A 25710-nucleotide genomic window follows, 5' to 3' on the forward strand; every position below is an offset into this window, starting at 1 on the left:
GAATCAAACATCCATGCTCCTGGCCTGATTAAAACATTTCATGCCCTTCATCCAGACAAACCCCGACCTATCAGGCGGCCTTTGGGGGGAGAACTGTCATGGGTTCACATGCTATTATCACCTAACAATTTGCTTAAGGTACCGTTCTGTGGCATCTAATGTAACAAATAACTATATTAGTTCTATTATGTGTTAAGGTCATTCAGTAATCACAATCAGAAATGTCTTGCCTTGTTATATATTTTGCCTTGCCTTTGTTATATATTTGCCTTTACATTTAGAAATGCTTATTATTGTGAGACACGTAGTCTTGAAATTGCCTATGCTTGTTTGGCACGTTTACCCTTGCTCACCTCACGTGTAATAACTTGTGCCCCTCTCACATGTAATACCCTACTAAACGATTTACGTACCTCACGTGAGGCTAACAAATCTTCCAGGCTCTGCAAAGGTATAAATAGACTGCCCTGGCAATGCGACGATGCTTTGCTTCATTTCGAGCATCTCCGCGAGAGTGCCTGTTGTTTCCTGATTCCTCAGCGATTCCTGACCTCCAATCAACCCCGCCTTTAGCAGTCCTGCGAACGGAGTGCTTGTGGACACAACCGCTGCCGGTAACTTTGTTTTTCTCCCGCTTACCTGAAAGCCGATCCCGCGAGGATTTCTGGACCCGTCTTCTTCCGAGTGAGTTCGTCATCTCCGGTGGGCCCCTGTAACTTCCGTACGTCGTAAAACTTTGATTGTAGCGCTGCCCTGCAAAGAAAAAGGTCACGATTAGCGCTAATGATGTTTTTGTGAACTTGGGACGAATGTACGTTGCTGAATTAGTAATCAAGCATTGATAAAGAAAAAAGTGCATTATAAAGAACTGAATAGCTATTTAGCTAACATAACCTGACACATTATCATTGTGGATTTGTTGACAAGTACAATTGCTGAGAGTGGTTGAGGGTTGACCAATCAAAGCAATATAACGTACAGTGCACAGTGAATACCCCTGAATAGTTTTGGCTGTTTCTTTTTGTTTTGTGTTCATTTTCTTTCCAGAACCTCTTATCAAAGCAACATCAAACAACTATCATGTATAATTTAAGACTGCACAGAATTTATCTAACTCAAATACTAAACGTACTAACCAGTTGGTAAACTAGAAAACCAGAAAAGGTGTTTATTCTGTTAGTTATATTCTTGTCTTATTCTTCTTAAGGCACTCACGAGTCAGAAAGAGTTATTCGATAGTCGTAGAAGTGTTGGCAAGGGCCCACAGTAATTTTATATGTGAAATCCAACAACTTAGTAGACTAAAAACCAAGTTGGGAAATTAGTAACAGTTGATTAAGGTTTGCTAATTTGTAAATGTATACAGTACGCCTATAGAAGCAACCACAAGAGGCCCGAACACTTCAGCAAGAGAAAAGTCACCTCGATTCCGCAAGGACCAGTGTTTTGTTTTGTTTCTCTCTCCACTTCCCCTTTCACTTGAGGAGAAATCAGAGTAGTCAAGAGTTATAAATCCTTGTTACCTGATTGATTCACTAAGGAATTGGGAGTTTGCAGCATCAAGAAGAAACATACAGGAGCCTCGTGGAAAATTGCTCAACATTCAGCCACCGGGATATGCTGATGCTTGTCATGGATTCCCAGACCCCTCCAAGGTAAATACCTTAGGGCTCGGGTAAACCCCTTCAGCCACCGGGATATCCTGAGGCTTGTCATGGCTTCCCAGACCCCTCCAGGGTAAATACCATAGAGATCGGGTAAACCCCTTTAGCCACTGGGATATTCTGATGCTTGTCATGGCATCCCAGATGCCTTCAGGGTAAATACCGTAAGGATTGGATAAACCCCTTCACCCACCAGGATATCCTGAGGCTTGTGATGGCTTCCCTGACCCATCCTCTAGGCTAAATACCGTTGGGATTGGGTAAACCACTTCAGCCACTGGGATATCCAGAGGCTTGCCATGGCTTCCCAGACCCCTCCAGGGTAAATACCATAGGGATCGGGTAAACCCTTCAGCCACCAGGATATCCTGAAGCTTGTGATGGCTTCCCTGACCCCTGAAGGGTAAATACCGTAGGGATTGAGTGAACCCTTTCAGCCACAGGGATAATCTGAGACTTGTCATGGTTTCCCAGACCCCTCCAGGGTAAATACCATAGGGATCAGGTTAATCTCTTCAGCCACCAGGATACGCTGAAGCTTGTCATGGCTTCTCAGACCCTTCCAGGGTAAATTCCGTAGGGATCGGGTAAACCTCTTCAGCCACAAGGATATCCTGAGGCTTGTCATGGCTTTCCAGACCCCTCCAGGGTAAATACCGTAGGAATCGGGTAAACCTCTTCAGCCACCAGGATATCCTGATGCTTGTGATGGCTTCCCAAACTCCTCCAGGGCAAATACTGTAGGTATCGGGTATACAAGTTCAGCCACCGGGATATCCTGAGGCTTGTCATGGCTTCCCAGACATCTCCAGGGTAAATACCGTAGGGATCGGGTAAACAAGTAGAGCCACCAGGATATCCTGAGGCTTGTCATGGCTTCCTAGACCCCTCCAGGGTAAATACCATAGGGATCGGCTAAACCCCTTCATCCACCAGGAAATGCTGAGGATTGTCATGCCTTCCCAGCCCCGTACTCCAGGGTAAATGCTATAGGGATCAGGTAAACACCTTCAGCCACCAGGATATCCTTGGGATTGTCATGGCTTCTCAGACCCCTCCAGGGTAAATACCATTAGGATCGAATAAACCTCTTCACCCACCGGCTATCCTGAGGCTTGTCATGGCTTCCCAGAACCCTCCAGTGTAAATACCGCAGGGTTCGGAGAAACCCCTTGAGCCACCGGGATATGCTCAGGCTTGTCATGGCTTCCCAGTCTCCTCTAGGGTAAATACCATAGGGATTGGGTAAAATCCTTCAGCCACCGGGAGAGCCTGAGGCTTGTGATGGCTTCCCAGACCTTCCCCAGGGTAAAAACCGTAGGAATCTCCTGAGGCTTATCAGGGCTTCCCGGACCCCTCTAGGGTAAATACCATAGCGATCGGTAAAACCCCTCCAGCTACTGGGATATCCGGAGGCTTGTCATGGATTCCCAGACCCCCCTACTGGGTAAATACTGTGGGGATCGGTTAAAACCCCTTCATCCACCGGGCTATCCTGCGACTTATAAAGGCTTCCCAGAGACCCTCTCCAGGGTAAATACCATAAGGATCGGGTAAACCCCTTGAGCCACCGGGATACGCTGAGGCTTGTCATGGCTTCCCTGACCCTTCCAGGGGTAAATACCGTAGGGATCTGGTAAACCCCTTCACCCACCCGGATATCCCGAGGCTTGTCATGGCTTCCCAGACACCTCCAGGGTCAATACCGTAGGGCTCGGGTAAACCCCTTCAGCCACCAGGATATCCCAAGGCTTTTCATGGCTTCCCAGACGCCTCCTCCAGGGTAAATACCATAGGGATCGGGTAAACCCCTTCAGCCACCAGGATATCCTGAGGCTTGTCATGGCTTCCCAGACGTCGAACGACTGGGGGTCCAGAAAACTGCTCTGGACCTGCTTGTATCGTTTCTGGCCAATAGATCACAAGCAGTATCTCTAGGACCCTACCAATCATCGAAGGTGTCTCTGCTGTGTGGGGTCCCTCAAGGCTCATCCCTGAGTCCGACACTATTTAATATCTACGTGTCGGACCTTGCAAATGTCATCAAAGCATTTGGGATGAGCCTGACCTCCTACGCCGATGACACCCAATTGGTACTGGCTATCAAAGGGGACGGGGAGGAAGTGGCCAATCGATTCACGAGAGGAATGATGGCAATAGGTGACTGGATGGCCACGAATTGTCTGAAACTCAATTCAGAAAAAACTGAAGTGGTCATCTTCGGTCACCTCTCCCCGGGCTGGTCACCTGTCTGGTGGCCACCATCTTTCGGTCCCCCGCCGAGTCCAGCTAGCAAAGTGAGAAATCTAGGCGTCATCTTCAAAGCTGGCCTCAATTTTATGGCACATGCGGATAAAACTGCGGCTTCAGCTCATATGAAATTGAGAATGATTAGGAAAATACTACCTTTCCTACCGAACACGGCCGGGAAAACACTGGTCAGCTCACTAGTCCTGTCCTCCTTGGACTATTGTAACGCTCTATTCTTAAATGCCCAAGTCCGAGTGACAAATAAGATGCAGTCAATCCAAAATGCAGCCGCACGAATGCTGGCTGGGATCCCCAAGTTTGCACCAGTTACAAACATCATTAGGGATCTCCATTGGCTCCCGATACGCAGCCGTATCAAATTCAAATCGCTGTGTATTGTTTACAAGTCACTCAATAATCAAGGTCCCCACTTTCTCAAACAGAATCTTCTCCATCATGTCCCAACCCGATCTCTTCGTTCCTCTATTCAGAACTTCTTGGCTGTGCCTTGCACTAGAACAGTCACCTGGGGCGACAGGCGCTTCCTGGTTGCCGCCCCTAGACTCTGGAACACCCTTCCTGCACATATCCGAGCAAGTCCCTCCCTTTTCACATTCCGCAAACAGCTAAAGACGTGGTTATTTGACCAATAGCCTTGTATATCTTCTTTACCCCAGTTGCTGATCCATCCCTTAACTAGCGCCGAGACGCCCACGGGTATTCGCCGCGCTCTACAAATGTCAATAAATAAATAAATAAACCCTTTCAGCCACCGGGATATCCTGAGGCTTGTTATGGCTTCCCAGACCCCTCCAGGGTGAATACCATAGGAATCGGGTAAACCCCTTCAGCCGCCGGGATATCCTGAGGCGTGCCATCGCTTGCCAGCCCCCTCCAGGGTACATACCATAGGGATCGGGTAAACCCCTTCACCCACTGGGATATCCTGAGGCTTGTCATGGTTTCCCAGACCCCTCCAGGGTAAATACCATAGGGATCGGAGTAACCTCTTCAGCCACCAGGGTAGGTTGAGGCTTGTCATGGCTTCCCAGACCCCTCTCCAGGGTAAATACCATAGGGATCGGATAAACCCCTTCAGCCACCGGGATATCCTAAAGCTAGTCATGGCTTCCCTGACCCCCCCGCCCCCCCCCACACCCGCCCTCCAGGATAAATACCATACAGTTCCGATAAACCCTTTCAGCCAACGGGATACCCTGAGGCTTGTCATGGCTTTTCAGACCCCTCCAGGGTAAATACCATAGGGAACTGGTAAACCCCTTCAGCCAAAGAGATATCGTGAAGCTTGTCATGGCTTCCCAGACCCCTCCAGGGTAAATACAGTAGAGAATCTGAGAAACCCCTTCAGCCACTGGGATATCCTGAGGCTTGTCAATGCTTCCTAGACTCCTCCAGAGTGAATACTGTAGGGATCGGAGAAACCCCTTCAAATAAATACCATAGGGATAGGGTAAACCCCTTCAGCCACCGGGATATCATGAGGCTTTTCCGGGCTTCCCAGACCCCCCCTACAGCGTAAATACCATAGTGATCAGGTAAACCAATTCAGCCATCTGGATATGCTGAGGCTTGCCATGGCTTCACAGACCCTCCAGGGTAAATACCACAGGGATTGGGTAAACCCCTTCAGCCACTGGGATACGATGAGGTTTTTCATGGCTTTCCACACCCCTCCAGGGTAAATACAATAGGGATTGAGTAAACCCCGTGAGCCTCCAGGATATGCTGAGGCTTGTCATGGCTTCCCAGACCCCTTTCAGGGTAAAGACCATAGGGATCAGGTAAACCCCTTCACCCACGGGATATCCTGAGGCTTGTCAGGGCTTCCCAGACCCCTCCACTGTAAATACCACAGGGATCAGGTAAACCCCTTGGGCCACCGAGATACCCTTTGGCTTGTCATGGCTTCCCAGACCCCTCCAGGGTAAATACCATAGGGATCGGATAAACTCCTTCAGCCACCGGGAGAGCCTAAGGCTTGTCAGGGCTTCCCAGACCCCTCCAGGGTAAATACTATAGGGATTGGGTAAACCCCTTCAGCCACCGGGATATCCAGAGGCTTGTCATGGCTTAAGCAAAAACAGTTAATTAGGACCAAAGGGAATTTATAAGACCAAGCTCCGATAGGTTCCCTACAAACATTTTACAACAAATATATCAGAGGGTCTAATAGAAGAACGAAAAAGTGCGCACAATGTCACCTAACATGGAGACCTAGATGTCCTTAAGCATGTGTGTATCTATCTAGGGTCATCCCCGTAGTGGTCAAACAGGGATGCCCATCAGTCACCACACGGAACCGCCTTTCACCATTTGGGATTCCATCAAGACCACCACCAGGAGTGCCACTTAACTTTCATGGTGGAGGGTCCAGATGTTTGGAGAAGAACCCTCCGCTGGTCAGATAGGTCTTACTGTGGTCTTGCTACTCAATTAAGTGGATCTTGGCACCCTTGACAAATGGGGGACTGATGTTGTAGTGCACAAAAAGTGTGAAAAAAATAAGACAAAAAAGGTGTTGTTAAAATTGGATGGGGGGGTACTAAAAATTTTATTTGGGTGCTACCCACTCTTCTAATATTAAAAAGTAGTCAGTGACCGTCACTATAGTATGGACTGTCCAGGTGTTTTATAGGGTCAACATGTTTCAGCAATTGGTGACACAATTGTCATTGCTTTCTTCAGGACCGTATCTACTAGTGGCTACTGCAAAAAATGGTGATAAATGAAACCAAAATGTGCTCAAAATCAAAACAGATACAGAGATTACCTGAGATCACTAGGTGTTTGCATCATTTCTTTCCCTCTTCTAAGTCGTTTGAGAATACTACAAAGAGGAATGAACACATGAAGGTTAAAAAAAGGTACCCATTAAGAAAACTTGTCATGGCTTCCCAGACCCTCCAGGGTAAATACCATAGGGATCGGGTAAACCCCTTCAGCCACCGGGAAATCCTGAAGCTTGTGATGGCTTCCCAGACCAATCCTGGGTAATTACCATACGGATCGAGTAAACCCCTTTAGTCTCCGGGATATTCTGAGGCTTTTCATGGCTTCCCAGACCCCTCCAGGGTAAATACCATAGGGATCAGGTAAACCCCTTCAGCCAACGGGATACGCTGAGGCTTGTCATGGCTTCCCAGACCCCCTCTCCAGGGTAAAAACCATAGGGATCGGGGAAACCACTTCAGCCACTGGGATATCCTGAGGCTTGTCATGGCTTCCCAGACACCTCCAGGGTAAATACCGTAGGGCTCGGGTAAACCCCTGCATCCACCTGGATATTCTAAAGCTTGTCATGGCTTCCCAGATGCCTCCAGGGTAAATACCGTAGGGATAAGGGTAAACCCCTTCAGCCACCAAGATATCCTGAGGCTTGTCTTGGCTTCCCAGACGTCTCCAGGGTAAATACCGTAGGGATCGGGTAAACCCCTTCACCCACCGGGATATCCTGAGGGTTGTGATGGCTTCCCAGACACCTCCAGGGTAAATACCGTAGGGCTCGGGTAAACCCCTTCATCCACCAGGATATCCTAAAGCTTGACATGGCTTCCCAGACGCCTCCAGGGTAAATACTGTAGGGATGAGGGTAAACCCCTTCAGCCACCAGGATATCCTGAGGCGTGGCATGGCTTCCCAGACGCCCCCATGGTAAATACCATAGGGATCAGGTAAACCCCTTCAGCCATCGGGATATCATGAGGCTTGTCATGGCTTCCAAGACCCCTTTCAGGGTAAATACCATAAAGAAAGGGTAAACCCCTTCAGCCAAAGAGATATCCTGAGGCTTTTCATGGCTTCCCAGACCCCTCCAGGGTAAATACCATAAAGAACGGGTAAACCCCTTCAGCCAAAGGGATATCCTGAGGCTTGTCATTACTTCCTAGACCCCTCCAGAGTGAATACTGTAGGGATCGGATAAACCCCTTCAGCCACTGGGATATCCTGAGGCTTGTCAGGGCTTCCAAGACCCCCCCTACAGGGTAAATACCATAGGGATCAGGTAAACCCCTTCAGCCACCGGGATATTCTGAGGCTTGTCATGGCTTCCCAGACCTCCCCCAGGGTAAATACCGTAGGGATCTAGTAAACCACTTATGCCACCGGAAGAGCCGGAAGCTTGTAATGGCTTTACAGACCCCTCCTGGGTAAATACCATAGGGATAGGGTAAACCCCTTCAGCCACCGGTATATCCTGAGGCTCGTCATGGCTTCCCAGACCCCTCCAGGGTAAACACCATAGGGATAGGGTAAACCCCTTCACCCACTGGGATATCCTGAGGCTTGTCATGGTTTCCCAGACCCCTCCAGGGTAAATACCGTAAGGATCGGAGAAACCCCTTCAGCCACCAGGATTTGCTGAGGCTTGTCATGGCTTCCCAGACCCCCCTCCAGGGTAAATACCATAAGGATCAGGTAAACCCCTTCAGCCGCCGGGATATCCTGAGGCTTGCCATGGCTTCCCAGACCCCCTCCCCCGAGGATAAATACCATACGGATCCGGTAAACCCCTTCAGCCACCGGGATATGCTGCGGCTTGCCAGGGCTTTCCAGACCTCTCCCAGGGTAAATACTGTAGGGATCGGGTAAACCCCTTTAGCTACCGGGATATCCTGAAGCTTGTCATGGCTTTCCAGACCCCTCTAGGGTAAATACCGTAGGCATCGGGTAAAACCCTTCAGCCACCAGGAAACAATGAGGTTTGTCATAGCTTCCCACACCCCTCCAGCGTAAATACCATAGGGATCGGTTAACCCCCTTCACCCACCAGGATATCCTGAGGCTTGACATGGCTTCCCAGACCGTTCCTCCAGGGTAAATACAACAGGGATTGAGTAAACCCTGTGAGCCTCCGGGATATGCTGAGGCTTGTCATGGCTTCCCAGACCTACTGAAGGGTAAATACCATAGGGATCAGGTAAACCCCTTCAGCCACCAGGATATCCTGAGGCTTGTGATGGCTTCCCAGAACCCTCCAGGGTAAATACTGTAGGGATCAGGTAAAATCCTTCAGCCACCGGGATAAGATGAGGTTTGTCATAGCTTCTAATACCCCTCCAGGGTAAATACCATAGGGATCGGGTAAACCCCTTCAGCCACCGGGATATTCAGATGCTTGTTATGGCTTCCCAGACCCCTCCAGGGCAAATACCATAGGGATCAGGTAAACCCCTTCAGGCAACAGGATACGCTGATGCTAGTCATGGCTTCCCAGACCCCCCTCCAGGGTAAATACCATAGGGTCGGGTAAACCCCTTCAGCCACTGGGATATCCTGAGGCTTGTCATGCCTTCCCAGACCCCTCCAGGGTGAATACCATGGGGATCGGGTAAACCCCCTTCAGCCACCGGGATATCTTGAGGTTTGTCATGGGTTCCCAGACCCCTCCAGGGTAAATACCGTAGGGATGAGGGTAAACCCCTTCAGCCACCAGGATATCCTGAGGCTTGTCATGGCTTCTCAGACCCCTCCAGGGTAAATACCTTAGGAATGGGGTAAACCCCTTCACCCACCGGGATAGCCTGAGGGTTGTGATGGCTTCCCAGACACCTCCAAGGTAAATACCGTAGGGATAGGGTGAACAAGTTCAGCCACCGGGATATCCTGAGGCTTGTCATGGCTTTCCAGACCCCTCCGGGGTAAATACCATAGGGATTGTGTAAACCCCTACATCCACCGAGATATCCTGAGGCTTGTCATGGCTTCTCAGACCTCTCCAGGGTAAAATCCATAGGGATCGGGTCAACCCCTTCAGCCACCAGGATATCCTGAGGATTGTCATGGCTTCTCAGACCCCTCCAGGGTAAATACCTTAGGAATTCTGTAAATCCTGTCAGCCACCGGGATGTCCTGAGGTTTGTCATGGCTTCCCAGGCCCCCTCTTCAGGGTAAATACCATAGGGAACGGGTAAACCCCTTCATCCTACTGGATATCCTGAGGCTTGTCATGGCTTCCCAGACCCCCTCCAGGATAAATACCATAGGGATCGGGTAAACCCCTTCAGCCACCGGGATATGCTGAGGCTTATCATGGCTTCCCAGACTCTCCCTCCAGAGTAAATACCATAGGGATCGGGTAAACCCCTTCAGCTACCAGGAAACGCTGAGGCTTGTCATGGCATCCCACAACCCCCAGTGTAAATACCGTAGGGATCGGGTAAACCCCTTCACCCACCAGGATATCCTGAGGCTTGTCATGGCTTCCCAGACCCCTCCTCAAGGGTAAATACCATTGGGATTTGGTAAACCCCGTGAGCCACTGGGATATGCTGAGGCTTGTCATGGCGTCCCAGACACCTCCAGGGTAAATACCGTAAGGAACGTGTAAACCCTTTCATCCACCGGGATATCCTGAGGTTTGTCATGGCTTCCCAGGCCCCTCCTCCAGGGTAAATACCATAGGGAAAGGGTAAACCCCTTCATTCTCTGGGATATCCTGAGGCTTGTCATTTCTCCCCAGACCCCCCTCCAGGGTAAATACCATAGGGATCGGGTAAACCCCTTCAGCCACCGGGATATGCTGAGGCTTGTCATGGCTTCCCAGACTCTCCCTCCAGAGTAAATACTAAAGGGATCGGGTAAACCCCTTTAGCCACCGGGATACGCTAAGGCTTGTCATGGCATCCCACACCCCCCAGTGTAAATACCATAGGGATCGGGTAAACCCCTTCACCCACAAGGATATCCTGAGGCTTGTCATGGCTTCCCAGACCCCTCCTCCAGGGTAAATACCATTGGGATCGGGTAAACCACGTGAGTCACTCGGATATGCTGAGGCTTGTCGGTGCACTAAAGAGCATTTGTTGAACTGTATTTCGAAATGACCCACATGACTCCATTTTGTGTTGCCATGCTCTTGGCAACCTGGTGAAGAATTGCTTTCCACATCCTTGTTGAATTTTGCACAACCCTCCCCGCACCTTGTGGTCGAGCCGATTCCAAGAAGCTGCCTGTGTGCCTCACCCCCCCAGATTTAAGCAAGAAGAACCTGTAGATTCTAGTTGTCCCCTGCACCACTGGCTTTGACTCTCCTAGTGTGGAGGGGTCTCCAAAAAGCCGGTTCTACAATTTGGCGCCCAATGTGAGGCGTCTTCGGTGGTCGTCATCGAGCCTGGTGGTCGTGAGGAGTCCGTGATCGAATTCTAAGGGAGGTGCGCCACTACATTGCCTGAAAAATTGTCTTTGCGGGTCCAAGGACTTCGATTGCGTGATTCCTCCCTCCAGTGGGCTACCCGACTGCGGCCCCGACTGACGCCCCAGTTCTGGTTCCTAGTTTTGGGAGATCGGGACCTTTGTGACACCTGCCATGTGATGGAAGATTAATGGTCTGGTAAGAGTGGGAGTGGCCCACTACTTTGGTGAATTGTAACTTTGTTTTGGGTATTGTTCGACTTTTGCAAAAACCGAAAACCAATGGGTAAGTACTGTTATATGCTGTAAACGCTAGATTTCACCCTTTGATGTTTGGAACCAGGATACACGTCTAGAGATGCCTGGATTTAGTAAGTTTCGGAAATGGTGTTGTTATTATTGTACACAGGACTCCGCATTGGAGGAATCTTGTCCGATTCCTCCTTTGGGGACCCCTAATCATGAAGTTTATTCTAAACATGGTGTTGGCCCAATTATGTTTTGCTCACTTTGGCATAAGTATACAAAGGGTAATGCTGAGTTACAATGGCCAATGTACTGTAGTTTTGAACCTCCTATGTTAGATAATTTAGAGGAGAAGTTGTTTCGAAGAAAAGCTAGACCTGCGATGTTTGTATCCTTTTGGGTTTGGCGCAAGGAGTCCCAACAGAAGGAAATAAAACTCAAAAAGAACGAAGCTTAAATAATATGTATGAGTGTGATTCAGAAAGCCCAGAATCACGATAATCAGAGAATAGGAGAGGGTATAGTAATACATGATAGATTACATCGAAAGCAGATAGATGGATGTTACGTTACAAAGAAGGTTCTTGAAAATGCCCGGGACAAGGAGGATGACCCTCTCATGTCCTCTATGTTGAGCACCCCTCCACCTTATACCCCTGCCATGTATCCGGCCCTTGATCCCGCACAATTGACTCCCGCTACTTCTCCAGTTGTTGCCCCTGCCCATGCCCTGGTTTGTCCGATTCCTCAGCCACTTGTTCCCAATGCCCCGACTGTTCAGGCCCCTGTACCAATGGAAGTCCACCTTTCCCTTCCCCTTGTTGCACCTTCCACTGGTCCCATACCTGTCCAACCTAACATGCCTTTAACTCCCGTTGCAACCAACCCATTTCTTGTTGACAGTCATCCGACAACTTCCCCCAGTGCAGGGCTATTAGCGAGTGCTTGGTCAGTGGTCCGTGATTATGTTCCTTATGTAACTCTGCATAGACCACCCTCTACCCGACGACGCACCTTGCGCAGACTGATAGGTAGTACACAGGAACAACTCTCTATGGGTCAACAAGCTCGTAGGTGGATGGAAAGAAACACTATGTACACCGCTCAGGATACATGGATGACAATGGATCAGTGGACACGCATCCAACAGATTGACATTTTTTGTGAAATGTGTGACATACTGATCCAAATGTGGGAGTATTTTGTAGAATCAGGTCCATCCCCAGGTCTGTCTGACCTTCGCCATAAGGTTGAAAAGGGGGACATTCATGGCCCAGCACTATTATGGGATCTAATCACGCTGGTAGCCTACAGAGACTCCTTATCTGGTGTTATGTTAAATAAGAGTTTTCCAATGAGGGAGGTACAGCCTGTTTGGAGAGACAGCGTTGTTGGCATAGATGGCAACCCTGACACACCGGCAGGTTTTAGACAAATGTGGGTCCATGTCCCTTGGAAAAGGTCTGACGTCCTCCAACTTAAAAGCCAATTGTCTGATCCGCGTAAAAATCCTGCAGGTTATCATAAGGAATTGACTCAGACACTTCAATCTTGCGTAATGACTTTTGCAGATATAGATATGTTAATGGGACAGGTAGTACTGACTAAAGTATGGGCCAAAATATGCCATAATGATCAGGCAGAATTTTTCCATACGTGGAAAGAATTTGAGGAAGCTGACAGGGCTCGAACTGGTGGCGAGAAACCTAATCCCATGATCTTAGCCCTTCCGGTCCAGATACCTAGCGCCATGAAAAAGATGTTGACACCTCACCGTATTAATTGGGACAGATTAGCTGCTTGCAAAAGAAAGATGAAAGTGTCTCTGACTTTTTCACACGTTTCAAAAGCACATTCACCGACTATAGTGGACAGGACATGACTTCAGAAGGGGGACAGCGACTGTTTGTGGAAAAATTTGTGTCCAATCTGTTACCAGAGTTTGGGACTAAGCTTAAAATGTAAAAAAAGTGCATGGGCCATCTCCAACCCGTCTGGCATTTTGACAATTTTTCTTTACTTATTAAACCTTTATTGACCCTCACACTTAAAGAAGTTCCCCACCCACTCCCTTGGACAAATGAGTGACAGCATGCATTTGAAGAACTGAAAACAGCCTTGTGTTTGGCCCCGGTGCTAGGAACACTAGTTATCAGAATCCCTTCACTCTTTTTGTACACAAGCATAATGGTTGCGCATTGTCAGTGCTAACATAGTGTTTTGGTAACAGACAACGCCCCTGCGCATATTTTTCTGCAGTACTAGACCCCGTGGTCCGCGCACTAACCAGTTGCTTGAGAGCAGCAGCTGCTGCTGCCATATCCATTTGCCAATCTGCTGGCCTGGTTCTGGATACTGCACTTACAGTTATGGTTCCTCACGCAGTTGACACTTTATTAAATAGGACAAAAACTCAACATCTTACTAGTGCACGTTTGTCTGGATATGAATTGACTCTCTTAGCCAGTCATATCACCATCCGCCGCTGCACTACACTCAATCCAGCCACATTGTTACCCTTTGTTGATGGTGACACTAATTTGGATCCGCATGATTGTGTCCTCCGGACGGAGGAAGAGACTAAAGGCCATGTGGATTTGACTGACACGCCCCTCACTGACCCTGATGGTACCCTGTATGTAGATGGTTCTTGCTTCAAACTTCCTGATGGTAGCACAACTTCTGCCTATGCTATCACCACGTTACAGACAGTAGAGGAGAGTGAGAGAATACCTTACCAATCAGCACAGGCCGCCGAGTTGGTAGCACTGATAAGAGCGTGTGAACTGAGTACGGGGATGGCCGTCAATATCTACACTGACAGCCAGTACTCCTTTGGTGTGGCCCATCATTTTGGGCGACTTTGGGCAGAGAGGACATTTTTTACTTCTCACGGTACTAATATACAGCATGGTCATCTGGTCAGCAGGCTGTTAGAAGCAATGACTCTTCCTTCAAAGATAGCTGTGGTCAAATTTAGCGCCCACAAGAAACTAACTGATGACATAGGAAGGGGTAATGCATTTGCTGACCAGAATGCAAAGGAAACAGCTAAAGATGACTCTACCCGTATGTATGTAGCTAGCCCCTCAAACTGGGTACCGGAGAAGGGGATGCACGACGATACTATTGAGAATGTGAAGGAAATACAGGCAGAGGCGACTAGAGAAGAAAAGGCTCTCTGGGAAGAGCAAACAGGCTTATTAAATGAGAATGGCTGTTGGACGGATCTGTCTGAACAACAGCGATGGTTGTTACCCGATGCCTATGTTTTGCCAGTGGTCACTATTGCTCATGTCCCGGCTCACATTAGTGCAAAAGGTATTTGCAAATTTCTAGCTCCGGTATGGCAAAACAAACACATCCCAAAATATGCTGAGAGGTTAGTCAGGAATTGCATGATTTGTTTAATGCATAACCCGGGAAAAGGAACACTGAGAATTTTGCACCTCCGTCTTACCCCTTTGAAGTGCTCCAAATAGATTACATACAGATGGAAAGATGCAACAACCTCCGATATGTCCTGGTAGTTGTGTGTGCCTTTAGTAAGTGGATTGAGGCCTATCCCCTTAAGGACAACACTGCTATAAGCATTGCCAAAATACTGTTGAAGGAATTTTATCCCAGATTTGGGATGCCCAGAATTATCTGGAGCGACAACGGAAGCCACTTTACAGGAGAAATAATGAAGAAAGTGTGTGTAGGGATGGGCATCAGACAAAAATTCCATGCCGCAATCATCCCCAGTCAGCGGGTTTGGTTGAGCGCCACAATGGAACACTGAAATTAAAAATGGCAAAAATCCAGGCTGACACAGGACTGTCTTGGCTGGACGCCCTGCTATTAACTAGAGCCACGGCACATTCTCGTACCGGAATATCTCTGTACAAAATAGTGTTTGGTCGGCCAGCAAATGTTTGGGGAGTACCCCGCCCAAAGAAATATTCTGATATTGAATACCCATTGTTGATTGATTATTTGCATGAATTGACCACTAAACTACGTCTCATTCATCTTCAGGTACAAGATATCCTGCCACCCAAACCCGAAGGCCCTGGTCACACCATCCAGCCAGGCGACTGAGTCTGCATCCGCAATTTCCAGAGAACCAAGAACTTGGAGCCGAGGTGGAAGCCGCCCTAGCAAGTGTTGCTGGCTACCAGGTCTGCAGTGAGGGGAACATCACTTACAACGCAACTTTTACCACGCAGTGCCTTTACAACGCAACTTTTACAACGCAAACTATTACAACGCATTGCGCTGGGGGGCGCTCTAGGATAGGGAATAGATTCAATTTACTATCCAACACCTTCCCTACTATCCACGGGGACTGGAGTTGGAATAGTAAATTAAACTATTCACTATCCAGCGCCGAAAAACATTATGCATTGTAAAGGTATTCCTTGTAAATACCACGTTGTAAAGGCGTACTTGGTAAAAGTATGCGTGGTAACATCATACATCCCTGCAGTGAAGTTGGCTGGAAGAAAAAGCAGGGTCCACGGAGTGCAATGCAAGAAGGTGCCTCTACCGCTACCATACGACCGGTGGGTCAAGGAAGGCCTGGGAGATGATGTATGTGAGAAAGTCCAGCACTTTGTACCCTTCAGTGACGCCAACATTGTCTGGGCTTCATCTGAACGAGAGGACGACGACATCCTGCAATCTGCCATTCCTGAGCATCTGAGGTTGCGGGACACTCAACAGCCAGAGCCTTTGTTTCCTGATCAAACCACGCCCAGGTCCACCCGATACAACCTCCGACCCAAAAAAAAAAGAACTGAAGAGACAAAGGTCTCTGCCCTCTGCTTGACAAGGTCCGACAAATCACTGCAGGGCTGTGATACACCGGCACGTTTGACCGGAGCAGGTACAGCGGACCGGAGCGTGCCAATAGGACTGACAGAATCACTGACCGGTGAAGCAACCACCAATCACAGGCAGCATCTAGGGAAGACCAAGTGAAGCAGACGGTGACCAAAATGAATGCTGAAAGCTTAAAGAGCAAAGAAATTAAAAAACAAGAGTACATAAAGACAATACGTGGCCGGTACTCGATCTGTCTAATCGTACTCATGACTATTTCACTGGTACTGGCCTGCCTCGGGTGGGTGATACACGCTGCCCTTGCAGCACCTGATCCTCCTACCTCTACAGAATCACCTCATCAACATGTGTGTCATTACCCACCCATGAGAAAAAAAGAAGGACAGGTTTCTTCAACAACACTTTCATTCAAATGTTACACCAGCTTGTGGTGAACACAACAAACTGTTGGGTATGTGGGTTGCTGCCCCATACTGCAAGCACTGGGATGTCCCTGATTCCTGCTCCTTTTTCTCGAGCTGGTTCAGCCTACGGCTGGTACACTGTGTTCTTTGATGCATTCTATTCAGGTGACACATCCACACAATCCCTGGGGAAAATCAGTAGCAGACAAGCATTCCGCCACATCATGGCTGCGGAGTGGCCAAGCATGGATAAAGATTCAGCAGAAACAAATGTATATGAATTGAATTGAATTGAATTGAAAAGGTTTTTCTATAGCGCATGGCTACTCAGAAGCATCCCAGAGCACAATCATGGGTATTTTTATCCATCAAACATCTACAATGGGGGGGGGGGGATGAAAAGACTGCAACCTCTCAGGGACCTCTCTGTCTACCTACATCCCGGAAAGTACTGCATGAAAAGCAATGGAACAGTATGGGTGGGGCAAAGTGACTGCGCCTACACGCTCCAGCTCAATGGTTCGACTCTCCCAGCTCCGGTGTCCTCACTGAATATGTACTTTGTGTGTGGGAGCAAGTCCTACACCTGGCTGCCCAAGTCTTGCGCCGGAACCTGTTACATTGCGTGGTTGCTCCCCCCATCTACACAGCTGATGCAACACTGCACATCCAGAAGAGAGGTGTGATTGACCCTGAAGACACAGCTGGCCAAGAGTTTGGGGACTTTGCTAAAGGGTTCCTACCCTTTTGGGGCCCTATGGTCAATAGTCGCAGTCTTCGACATCTCACAAGGGTGATAGAGGCCTCCATCAACGCAACTGCGGGTGCCCTCAGTAACATCACGGCGGAACTTCAAGCAGACGTCTCATGACTTTACAGAACAGAATGGTGCTTGACATAATACTGGCAGACCGTGGGGGAGTCTGCACATTGATCAGAACAAGCTGCTGTATATACATACCTGATAATGCCCCAAAATTCTATCAAGCAATACAGAGACTGACTGTTAATTGTTTCCGACATCCATCAGGATGAGGGTTCATGGTCGCAAACCGGCTGGTTTTGTAGCATGGTATCTCAGTGGGGATGGAAGATGAATATTTTTATTGCCATCATTGCAGCCGCATTGTTCTCTTGATGCCTCTGTGTTCAATGCATGACCGCGCTATGTGGGCTTTGTGCCACCTCTTTGACACCCAAACAAATGAAATTACACCATCCCAATGCCATGATGATGATCGAGAGCGAGGTCCAGGAAATGATGGACATTGACCTAGAAGACGATTGATTGTTGCCTCTGCATGGCAAAAGGAGGGACTGTTGAACTGTATTTTAAAATGACCCACATGACTCCATTTTGTGTTGCCATGCTCAACCTGGTGAAGAATTGCTTTCCACGTCCCTGTTGAAACTTGCACAGCCCTCCCCGCTCCTTGTGGTCGAGCCGATTCCAAAAAGCTGCCTGTGTACCTCACCCCCCCAGTTGTGCCAGAAACTCAGCCACATCCTGTCCATTGTTGGCAACTCAGCCTGTCACGACCAACTGCCCTGTGACCACACCGACTGATAGAGGAAGCTCGAGGTTGTGCCCTGTGACCACACCAACTGATAGAGGAAGCACGAGGCTGTGCACTGTGACCACACCAACTGATAGAGGAAGCACAAGGGTGTGCCCCATGACCACACCAGTTGGGCAAGGAAGCACGGGGCTGCGTACATTGTGCAATCAGAGACAGATGTCCCCTGGTCTCGATTGCACCATACGAGACTGACGAAGAACTTGTCCGATGAGGAACTTATCGAAATAAGGAACTTGTACTGTGCAAATGTGCATGGCTAGTGACCTGTCCTCAGGACACCCCCGCGCCGCACGACCCTCCAGGACACCCCCTTGCCGCACGGCCCTCCAGCTGTGTCTGTGCCCCCTCGCTGCTGCTCGTTGTGCCGATTTGCCATTTTTCTCACTCCTATGCCCTGTTCTTGCTTAGCTGTTGTTGCAGTTTACCCTGTAGTATTTTGCTGTATTTTGTTGTATCTGTACCTCTGTGTCTTGGCTCTTTGCTTCCCCTGGTATAACCCCCGCTCCCCGCTTCCCGCCGCCGTGACATCGCGGCCCGCCCCCTTTTCTTCTGTGTCCTTCCCGCTCCCGCCTCCCAGCTGCTCCTCCATCCCACTTGTCCTTAAATGGAGACAGCGCGGCGCAGGTGAGTGTGACCTGTCCTCAGGACACCCCCGTGCCGCACGGCCCTCCAGCTGTGTCTGTGCCCCCTCGCTGCTGCTCGTTGTGCCGATTTGCCGTTTTTCACACTCCTGTGCCCTGTTATTGCTTAGCTGTTGTTGCAGTTTACCCTGTAGTATTTTGCTGTATTTTGTTGTATCTGTACCTCTGTGTCTTGGCTCTTTGCCTCCCCTGGTGTAACCCCCGCTCCCCACTTCCTGCCGCCGTGACATCGCGGCCTTGCCCCCTTTTCTTCTGTGTCCTCCCTGCTCCCGCCTCCCAGCTGCTCCTCCCTCCCACTTCACCTTAAATGGAGACCGCGCGGACGCGCAGCGGACACGGACGCGCCAAAAGGCAAGCCCGTCTGCGCCTGTCCGTGCCTGGACCGCGCTCAGCGCCAGGACCCCTGGCCCCCGCTGATGCAAGACCACCCAACGGACCTACGACGCCACCACCCTCAACGCACTCAATGCCGGCCGGAACCCCGCCTGCTACCGAGCCACCCCGAAACGTACCCACGGACCCTTCACCTGCAAAGCCTGCCGTTTCACCTGCCTCCGAACATGCACCGCACCCGCCAAGCCGAGCACCAGCAACAACCACCTCAAGTGCATCTTCCTCAACACCCGCTCCATCCACAGACACGCCGTTGAACTCTGGAACCTCCTCGATACAACTTCACCAGACGTCGCTTTCCTCTCAGAAACCTGGATGAATGCCTCCTCAGCCCCCGACATCGCCATCGCCATCCCGGACGGCTACAAGATCACCCGGAGGGACCGCGTCAACCAGACTGGAGGAGGCATCGCCATCGTACACAAGAACACCATCCGCATCACGACCAACTCCGATGACACCCTCACCGCCGCTGAACACCTCCACTTCCAGATACACGCTGACCTCAAGACGACCCTCAGAGGCACCCTCATCTACAGACCCCCGGGACCACGCACACAATTCAGCGAAGACATCGCAGTCTTCGTCAGCCCGCACGCCCTCCCCTCCACTGACTACATCCTCCTAGGGGACTTCAACTTCCACCTGGAGAACAACAACGACACCAACACCACCACCCTGCTTGACAACCTCGCCAACCTCGGACTCAAGCAACTGGTGAACACCCCCACCCACTACGCCGGCCACATGCTTGACCCCGTCTTCTCCTCCAGCAAGCACATCTCCTTCAGCCACTCCACCGGACTTCATTGGACGGACCACAGCTGCGTCCACTTCAGCTTCAGAAGAACAACCACCACCCGCAACAGGTTCCTCGCAGGAGCAAGAACAAGATCACCGCCGACCAGCTCACCACCACCCTCAGCTAGAACCATCCCACCAGCACAACGGACCCCAACGAAGCAGCCAGCAACCTCACACAGTGGCTCACCAAGTGCGCAGACGGCCTCGCACCACTGAAGACCCCTCCCAGCAGACCCGGCAGCAAGAAAGCCTCCTGGTTCACCGACGAACTCAAGATCTCCAAGATGAACTGCCGTACCCTTGAGAAAGCTTGGAGCAACAACCAGACCACAGACAACATGACTGGCCTCAAGCACGCCACCCGCTATCACCACCAGCTGATCCGCACCACCAAGAAGACAGCATTCAAGGAACAACTGGACAACAATGCCCGCAACAGCAAGGAACTCTTCAGCATCGTCAAAGAGCTCTCCAACCCCAGCGCCGGAAACAACGACATCACCCCCTCGCAAGACCTCTGCGACTCACTCGCCTCGTTCTTCCATAGCAAGATCACCGACATATACAACAGCTTCGGCGCACAGACCATGCACCCAACCACCGAGCCAACGCCCCCCACCAGCACCCTCCACGCCTGGACTCCGATCAGCACCGAAGACACCACCCGCGTGATGAACACCATCCACTCCGGATCACCAACCGACCCCTGCCCCCACCACGTCTTCAACAAAGCCGACTCTATCATCGCACCCCAACTCCGGGACATCATCAACACCTCCTTCAACACCGCCACCTTCCCAGAGACCTGGAAGCATGCCGAGCTCAGCGCCCTCCTGAAGAAACCAACAGCGGACCACACCGACCTCAAGAACTACCATCCCATCTCGCTCCTCCCTTTTCCTGCCAAGGTCATCAAGAAGACCGTGAACCGACAGCTTGCCGCCTTCCTCGAGACGAACGGATCCCTCGACCACTCGCAGTCCGGCTTCCGAGCCAACCAAAGCACCGAGACCGCCCTCATCGCAGCCACAGACATAGGATCCCTGCTCGACAACAGGGAAACAGCGGCCCTCATCCTCCTGGACCTCTCCGCAGTGTTCGACACGGTCTGCCACCGCACCCTAGTGCAGAGCCTCAGCAACATCTGAATCCAAGAGAAGGCACTGGAGTGGATCATCTCGTTCCTCACCGGAAGAACACAGAGGGTCCGCCTCCCCCGTTCAGATCCGAGGCCACCGAAGTCATCTGCGGCGTACCACAAGGATCATCACTCAGCCCCACCCTCTTCAATGTCTACATGAGCCCCCTCGCAGCCATCCACGCCAACACAACCTCAACATCATCTCCTACGCCGACAACACCCAGCTAATCCTCTCCCTCACAAACAACCCCACCACCGCCAGAACCAGCCTACACGAAGGGATGAAAGACGTCGCCGAGTGGATGAAGAACAGCCGCCTGAAACTGAACTCAGACAAGACGGAAGTCCTCATCCTGGGATCATGGCCCTCCGCCTGGGAGGACTCCTGGTGGCCCCCTGCCCTGGGCACCGCTCCCAAGCCATCGGACCACGCACACAACCTGGGCTTCATCCTGGACTCCTCCCTCTCGATGACCAGGCAAGTCAACGCCATCTCGTCGTCATGCTTCAACACCCTGCGGATGCTCCGAAAGATCTTCCGATGGATCCCCACCGAAACCAGGAAGAAGGTCACCCAGGCACTCATCACCAGCCGACTGGACTACAGAAACACCCTCTACGCCGGAACCACAGCCAAACTTCAGAAAAGACTCCAACGCATCCAGAACGCATCCGCACGACTCATCCTGGACATCCCCCGACACAGCCACATCTCCGGACACCTGAGAGACCTGCACTGGCTCCCCGTTAGCAAGAGGATCACGTTCAGACTCCTCACCCACGCACACAAGGCTCTCCATGACCTGGGCCCCAGGTACCTCAACAACCGCCTGACCTTCTACTCTCCCACCTGCCAGCTACGATCCACCAGCCTCGCCCTCGCCGCCGTTCCACGCATCCGCAGAGCCACCACCGGAGGAAGATCCTTCTCCTACCTGGCAGCCAAGACATGGAACTCCCTCCCCATCCACCTCCGACTGACCCAGGATCACCTTTCCTTCAGGAAGCAACTCAAGACCTGACTCTTCGAGCAGTAGCAGACCCCCCTCCCAGCGCCTTGAGACCCCTCCGGGTGAGTAGAGCGCTATACATATGCTATGATTGATTGATTGATAGTGTTATAAATATGTGTACGCTGTGGAGTAAAGCAGCATTCTCCGTAGAATTGTCTTGGTACCATTCTGGGACCCTGTCCTTAGTTCGAGCTAATAAATAACTTACTTCCCTCCACGGCTGGCTGTCCTGGTCTCTTTGTTAAAGTATGATTTAAGCAAGAAGAACCCGTACATTCTAGGTGTCCCCTGCACCGCTGGCTTTGACTATCCTAGTGGGTAGGGGTCTCCAAAAAGCCGGGTCTACACCTTGAAGTTGCTCATCCAAGCCTCTGGTCTGATGGTGGTGATGACGGAGTTGTCCTTAGACCCCAGGGTGCTGATGTCCTGAACCAACCTCCAAAAGGTCATAGGGTCCTTCTGCCTGCAAAACTGCATCAGCCTCCTTAGTGCTGCATTTTAATCTCCTTGCGCCTGCTACTCAAGGCCCCGTTGTACGCAGCTCTATAGTCTTTCATTTTCTGGCTGTCCCTGGGTTTCCCCTTTAGGGACCTATGCAAGCTCACTGAGGCCTTCCTGCAGGAGGAATCAAACCATGTTGTCCATAAAGTGGCCGGCCTTGTTGGTTTTATAAGAAGGATGCTAATGGCGGACTTCAGCTGGACAAAGCTGTTAGCCATGAAGGGTCAGCCATCTGGCTTCGGGAATTAATTAACGGATCGAGGTGATTAGTGCACATTCTGCCAAAGTAGGCGAAGGATGAGGAGGGAATGCCACTCACCCTACTTTCACCTCATGAAAACTGAGCCCCAGCCACAGAGGGTTGTGATCCTTCGAGGCTGTGACAATACTCCTCCCACTAGTGATCCACCTCCTGAGAAACCTCGAAACAAACATGTAGCCGATGATTGACCCATTTTCACCCCTAACAAAGGTCACATTCATGAGATGGGTGGGATCTACAACATCACAAGCATTATTGAGATCAATCATGTTAATGACTCAAAAGGGCCCTGGTTAAACCCCTCCAGGGTAAATACCATAGGGATCGGGCAAACCCCTTCAGCCACTGGGATATCCTGAGACTTGTGATGGCTTAGCTAACTCATTGACCTGGTAGGTGGCCAGGTTTAGTGCTGAAATCGATCCCAACAGAGTTCAGGCGGGCTACTTACAAGTCCAGTCCCAGGATAAAGTGTAACAGATTAAATATATCAGCACCTGCCTCAGCATCAAAGGGCCATTATAAAGGTTGATGACAAAAAGGTGAGTGCCACTTGGCCAAGTCCACAGGAGTGCTTGAGTTGCGGGGCTCGCAGAGTGTAAGGGGCAAATGTTGCACTCCAGGGTAACTCTTGAGCCATCCCTTGACTCGGCAGCAGGTGGAGGGATTGCTTGAACTATGTAAGGTAAAAAACCATCCACACTAACAAGTGTGGCCCATGATTCTTGCAGAAATATCAGATCAAGTGCAGCCCAGTTATCATCATCTGTTTTACTGAGTCGTCTGGCAATATCCAGAAAATAACTTTACCCTGAAGGGTGGTACCAGCCGCCGGGTCAGATCACTCTCTGTGTTTCCGGCAGAGGGGAAGTGGGAGGCATGAGACTGGAAACTTCTGAGGGGGGGTCCATGGGTGGCCACAGGGGATGGGAGGCAGGTGATACATGAGTACAAACTTCCCTTGAGCTACTCTCTATCTGGATCTTCGTCGCCCTCTGGTGGTGGACTCCTGGGTTTGTTAAAGCTGTTCTCGAGTCCGTCCACATCGCTCAAGCTCCCCCAGAGGCCAAAACAATTCTGAACGCAAAATGTTATAGGAGTGGGGTGGGGCTGCTTGGAACCCAGAGAGGGTTCCAGGTTGTTTGGGGGGGGGTCCGACTAAAGTTTTGTAGCCATCTGTGGCACTGCTGCCCATTTGATGACAATCAATAAGCCATCAAATATTCACTCATCCCATTCCTAATTTAATTCAGAATATACATTTGAGCTTAAATCTCTCAAGAAGGCCACTAATACGAGCCCCTGGAATGTAAAGTAAACTAGGTCAGCAAGAAAAATCTATAAACAGGAAACAGAAACAATGAAAAGGGGAATGGGAGCTAAAGCCTGGGAAGATCTTGATACTGCATCCAGGGTGACAGATAGCAGGGTATTTTATAATGTCATAAACCGTCCCTTTTTCTCAGCCTGCCCAGCCAGGGGCATAGATTGCCACATTTTAGAACAAGACTGGATCAATCATTTTACTGAAATGTTCAACCCCTGTAAATTGATGGCTGAGCCCTCGGCAGAAGCAGTAATTAGCCCTCTCTTCTATAACAAGAACTGTCTCTTCCGGACTTCCGGAAGGTACAATGCGGGGTTCCTCAGGGTTCCTCCCTCTCCCCCCTTTTATTTAACTTGTATATCGCCCCTCTTATCTTTGCCCTTCAGCAAATGGAGGTCTCCGTCTACAATTATGCGGATGACCTTCAGCTTATTTTTAATTTGTCCCCATCACCTGACTCCATGCTTAAGTTCCAGTCTGTTATGATTTTTATCCGGGACTGGATGAATTACAACCACCTGAAATTAAACCCTGACAAAACTGAGCTGGTTTTGACAGGTGGTTGCTCCAGTCCCTGGACCTCTCTTTTTTGGCCCCCCTCCCTGGGTCCCTCCCCTTCTCCATCCTCTTCTGGGAAAACCCTTGGGATTAAGTTGAACGACCAACTCACTCTGCACTCCCAGGTCAGTCTAGTGGTGTCCTCTTCCTTTCTTTCACTCCGCACCATCTGTAAAGTTTCCCGTTTTTTTTCATTTTCTGCTTTAAAGCTCATAGTCCTGGCGATGGTAATCTCTCGCCTCGATTATGGCAATGCACTATATGTGGCATGCCCACCTACAGTCTGCGGCGATTACAGCTGGTTCAAAACCAGGCCGCTCGCCTGGTTTATAATCTGGCCAAGTCTCACCATGTAACCCCTCTCCTCAAGTCCTTGCACTGGCTCCCTATCCGAGAACGAGCTCAGTTCAAGATGGGCTGTATCACTTTTCAGGCACGGGTTGGCGCATCCCCTGCCTTCATTTCTTCGGAAATTAAAGCTTACGCCCCTGTCAGGGAGCTGCGCTCATCCTCCCAACATCTGCTGGCAGTTCCCCGCTTCAGGCGTAAAAAGTGGGGGGGCACGAAATTTTCCACACTTGCCCCCGCGTTTTGGAACTCTCTCCCCGCCCACCTTAGATCTTCTACTCAATACTCACTCTTCCGAAAGGCTTTAAAAACTTTTCTCTTCGCGCAAGCCTTTCCACTGTAATTGTTTTTGTTCTGCTTCTCCCCTGATTTCTTTGGCTTCTGGGTTCTGTACACTAGCACCATGAAACCGCCAGGTGAACGTGCGCTCTATAAATGCTTTAAACTCAAACTCTGTGATTTTATTAACATAGCAGCAGCTGCTAAGGTTGTTTATCGCGCAGCCCAGGAAAGGGTCCTGGCCCTGATAGCGGACCAGGAGACATGTTTAGGAGAAAATGTAGAATTCAGAACACCACGAGTCACAAATGTACTTAGAA

At 50.2% G+C, this 25710-nt stretch overlaps 1 protein-coding gene across 1 annotated transcript in view; it reads right to left on the reverse strand.

Annotated features, from left to right (window-relative positions):
• Positions 1-25710, reverse strand: part of LOC147693218 (NACHT, LRR and PYD domains-containing protein 3-like) — a 1290712-nt gene that overhangs the window by 1085273 nt on the left and 179729 nt on the right. The window contains exon 7 of the mRNA XM_086933611.1: positions 640-753. Within this exon, the coding sequence (XP_086789737.1) occupies positions 640-753 (114 nt within the window). The remainder of the gene's footprint in view (positions 1-639; positions 754-25710) is intronic.

The sequence above is a fragment of the Lissotriton vulgaris genome, chromosome 8, assembly GCF_964263255.1.
Source record: "Lissotriton vulgaris chromosome 8, aLisVul1.2, whole genome shotgun sequence".
Taxonomy (NCBI): Eukaryota; Metazoa; Chordata; class Amphibia; order Caudata; family Salamandridae; genus Lissotriton; species Lissotriton vulgaris.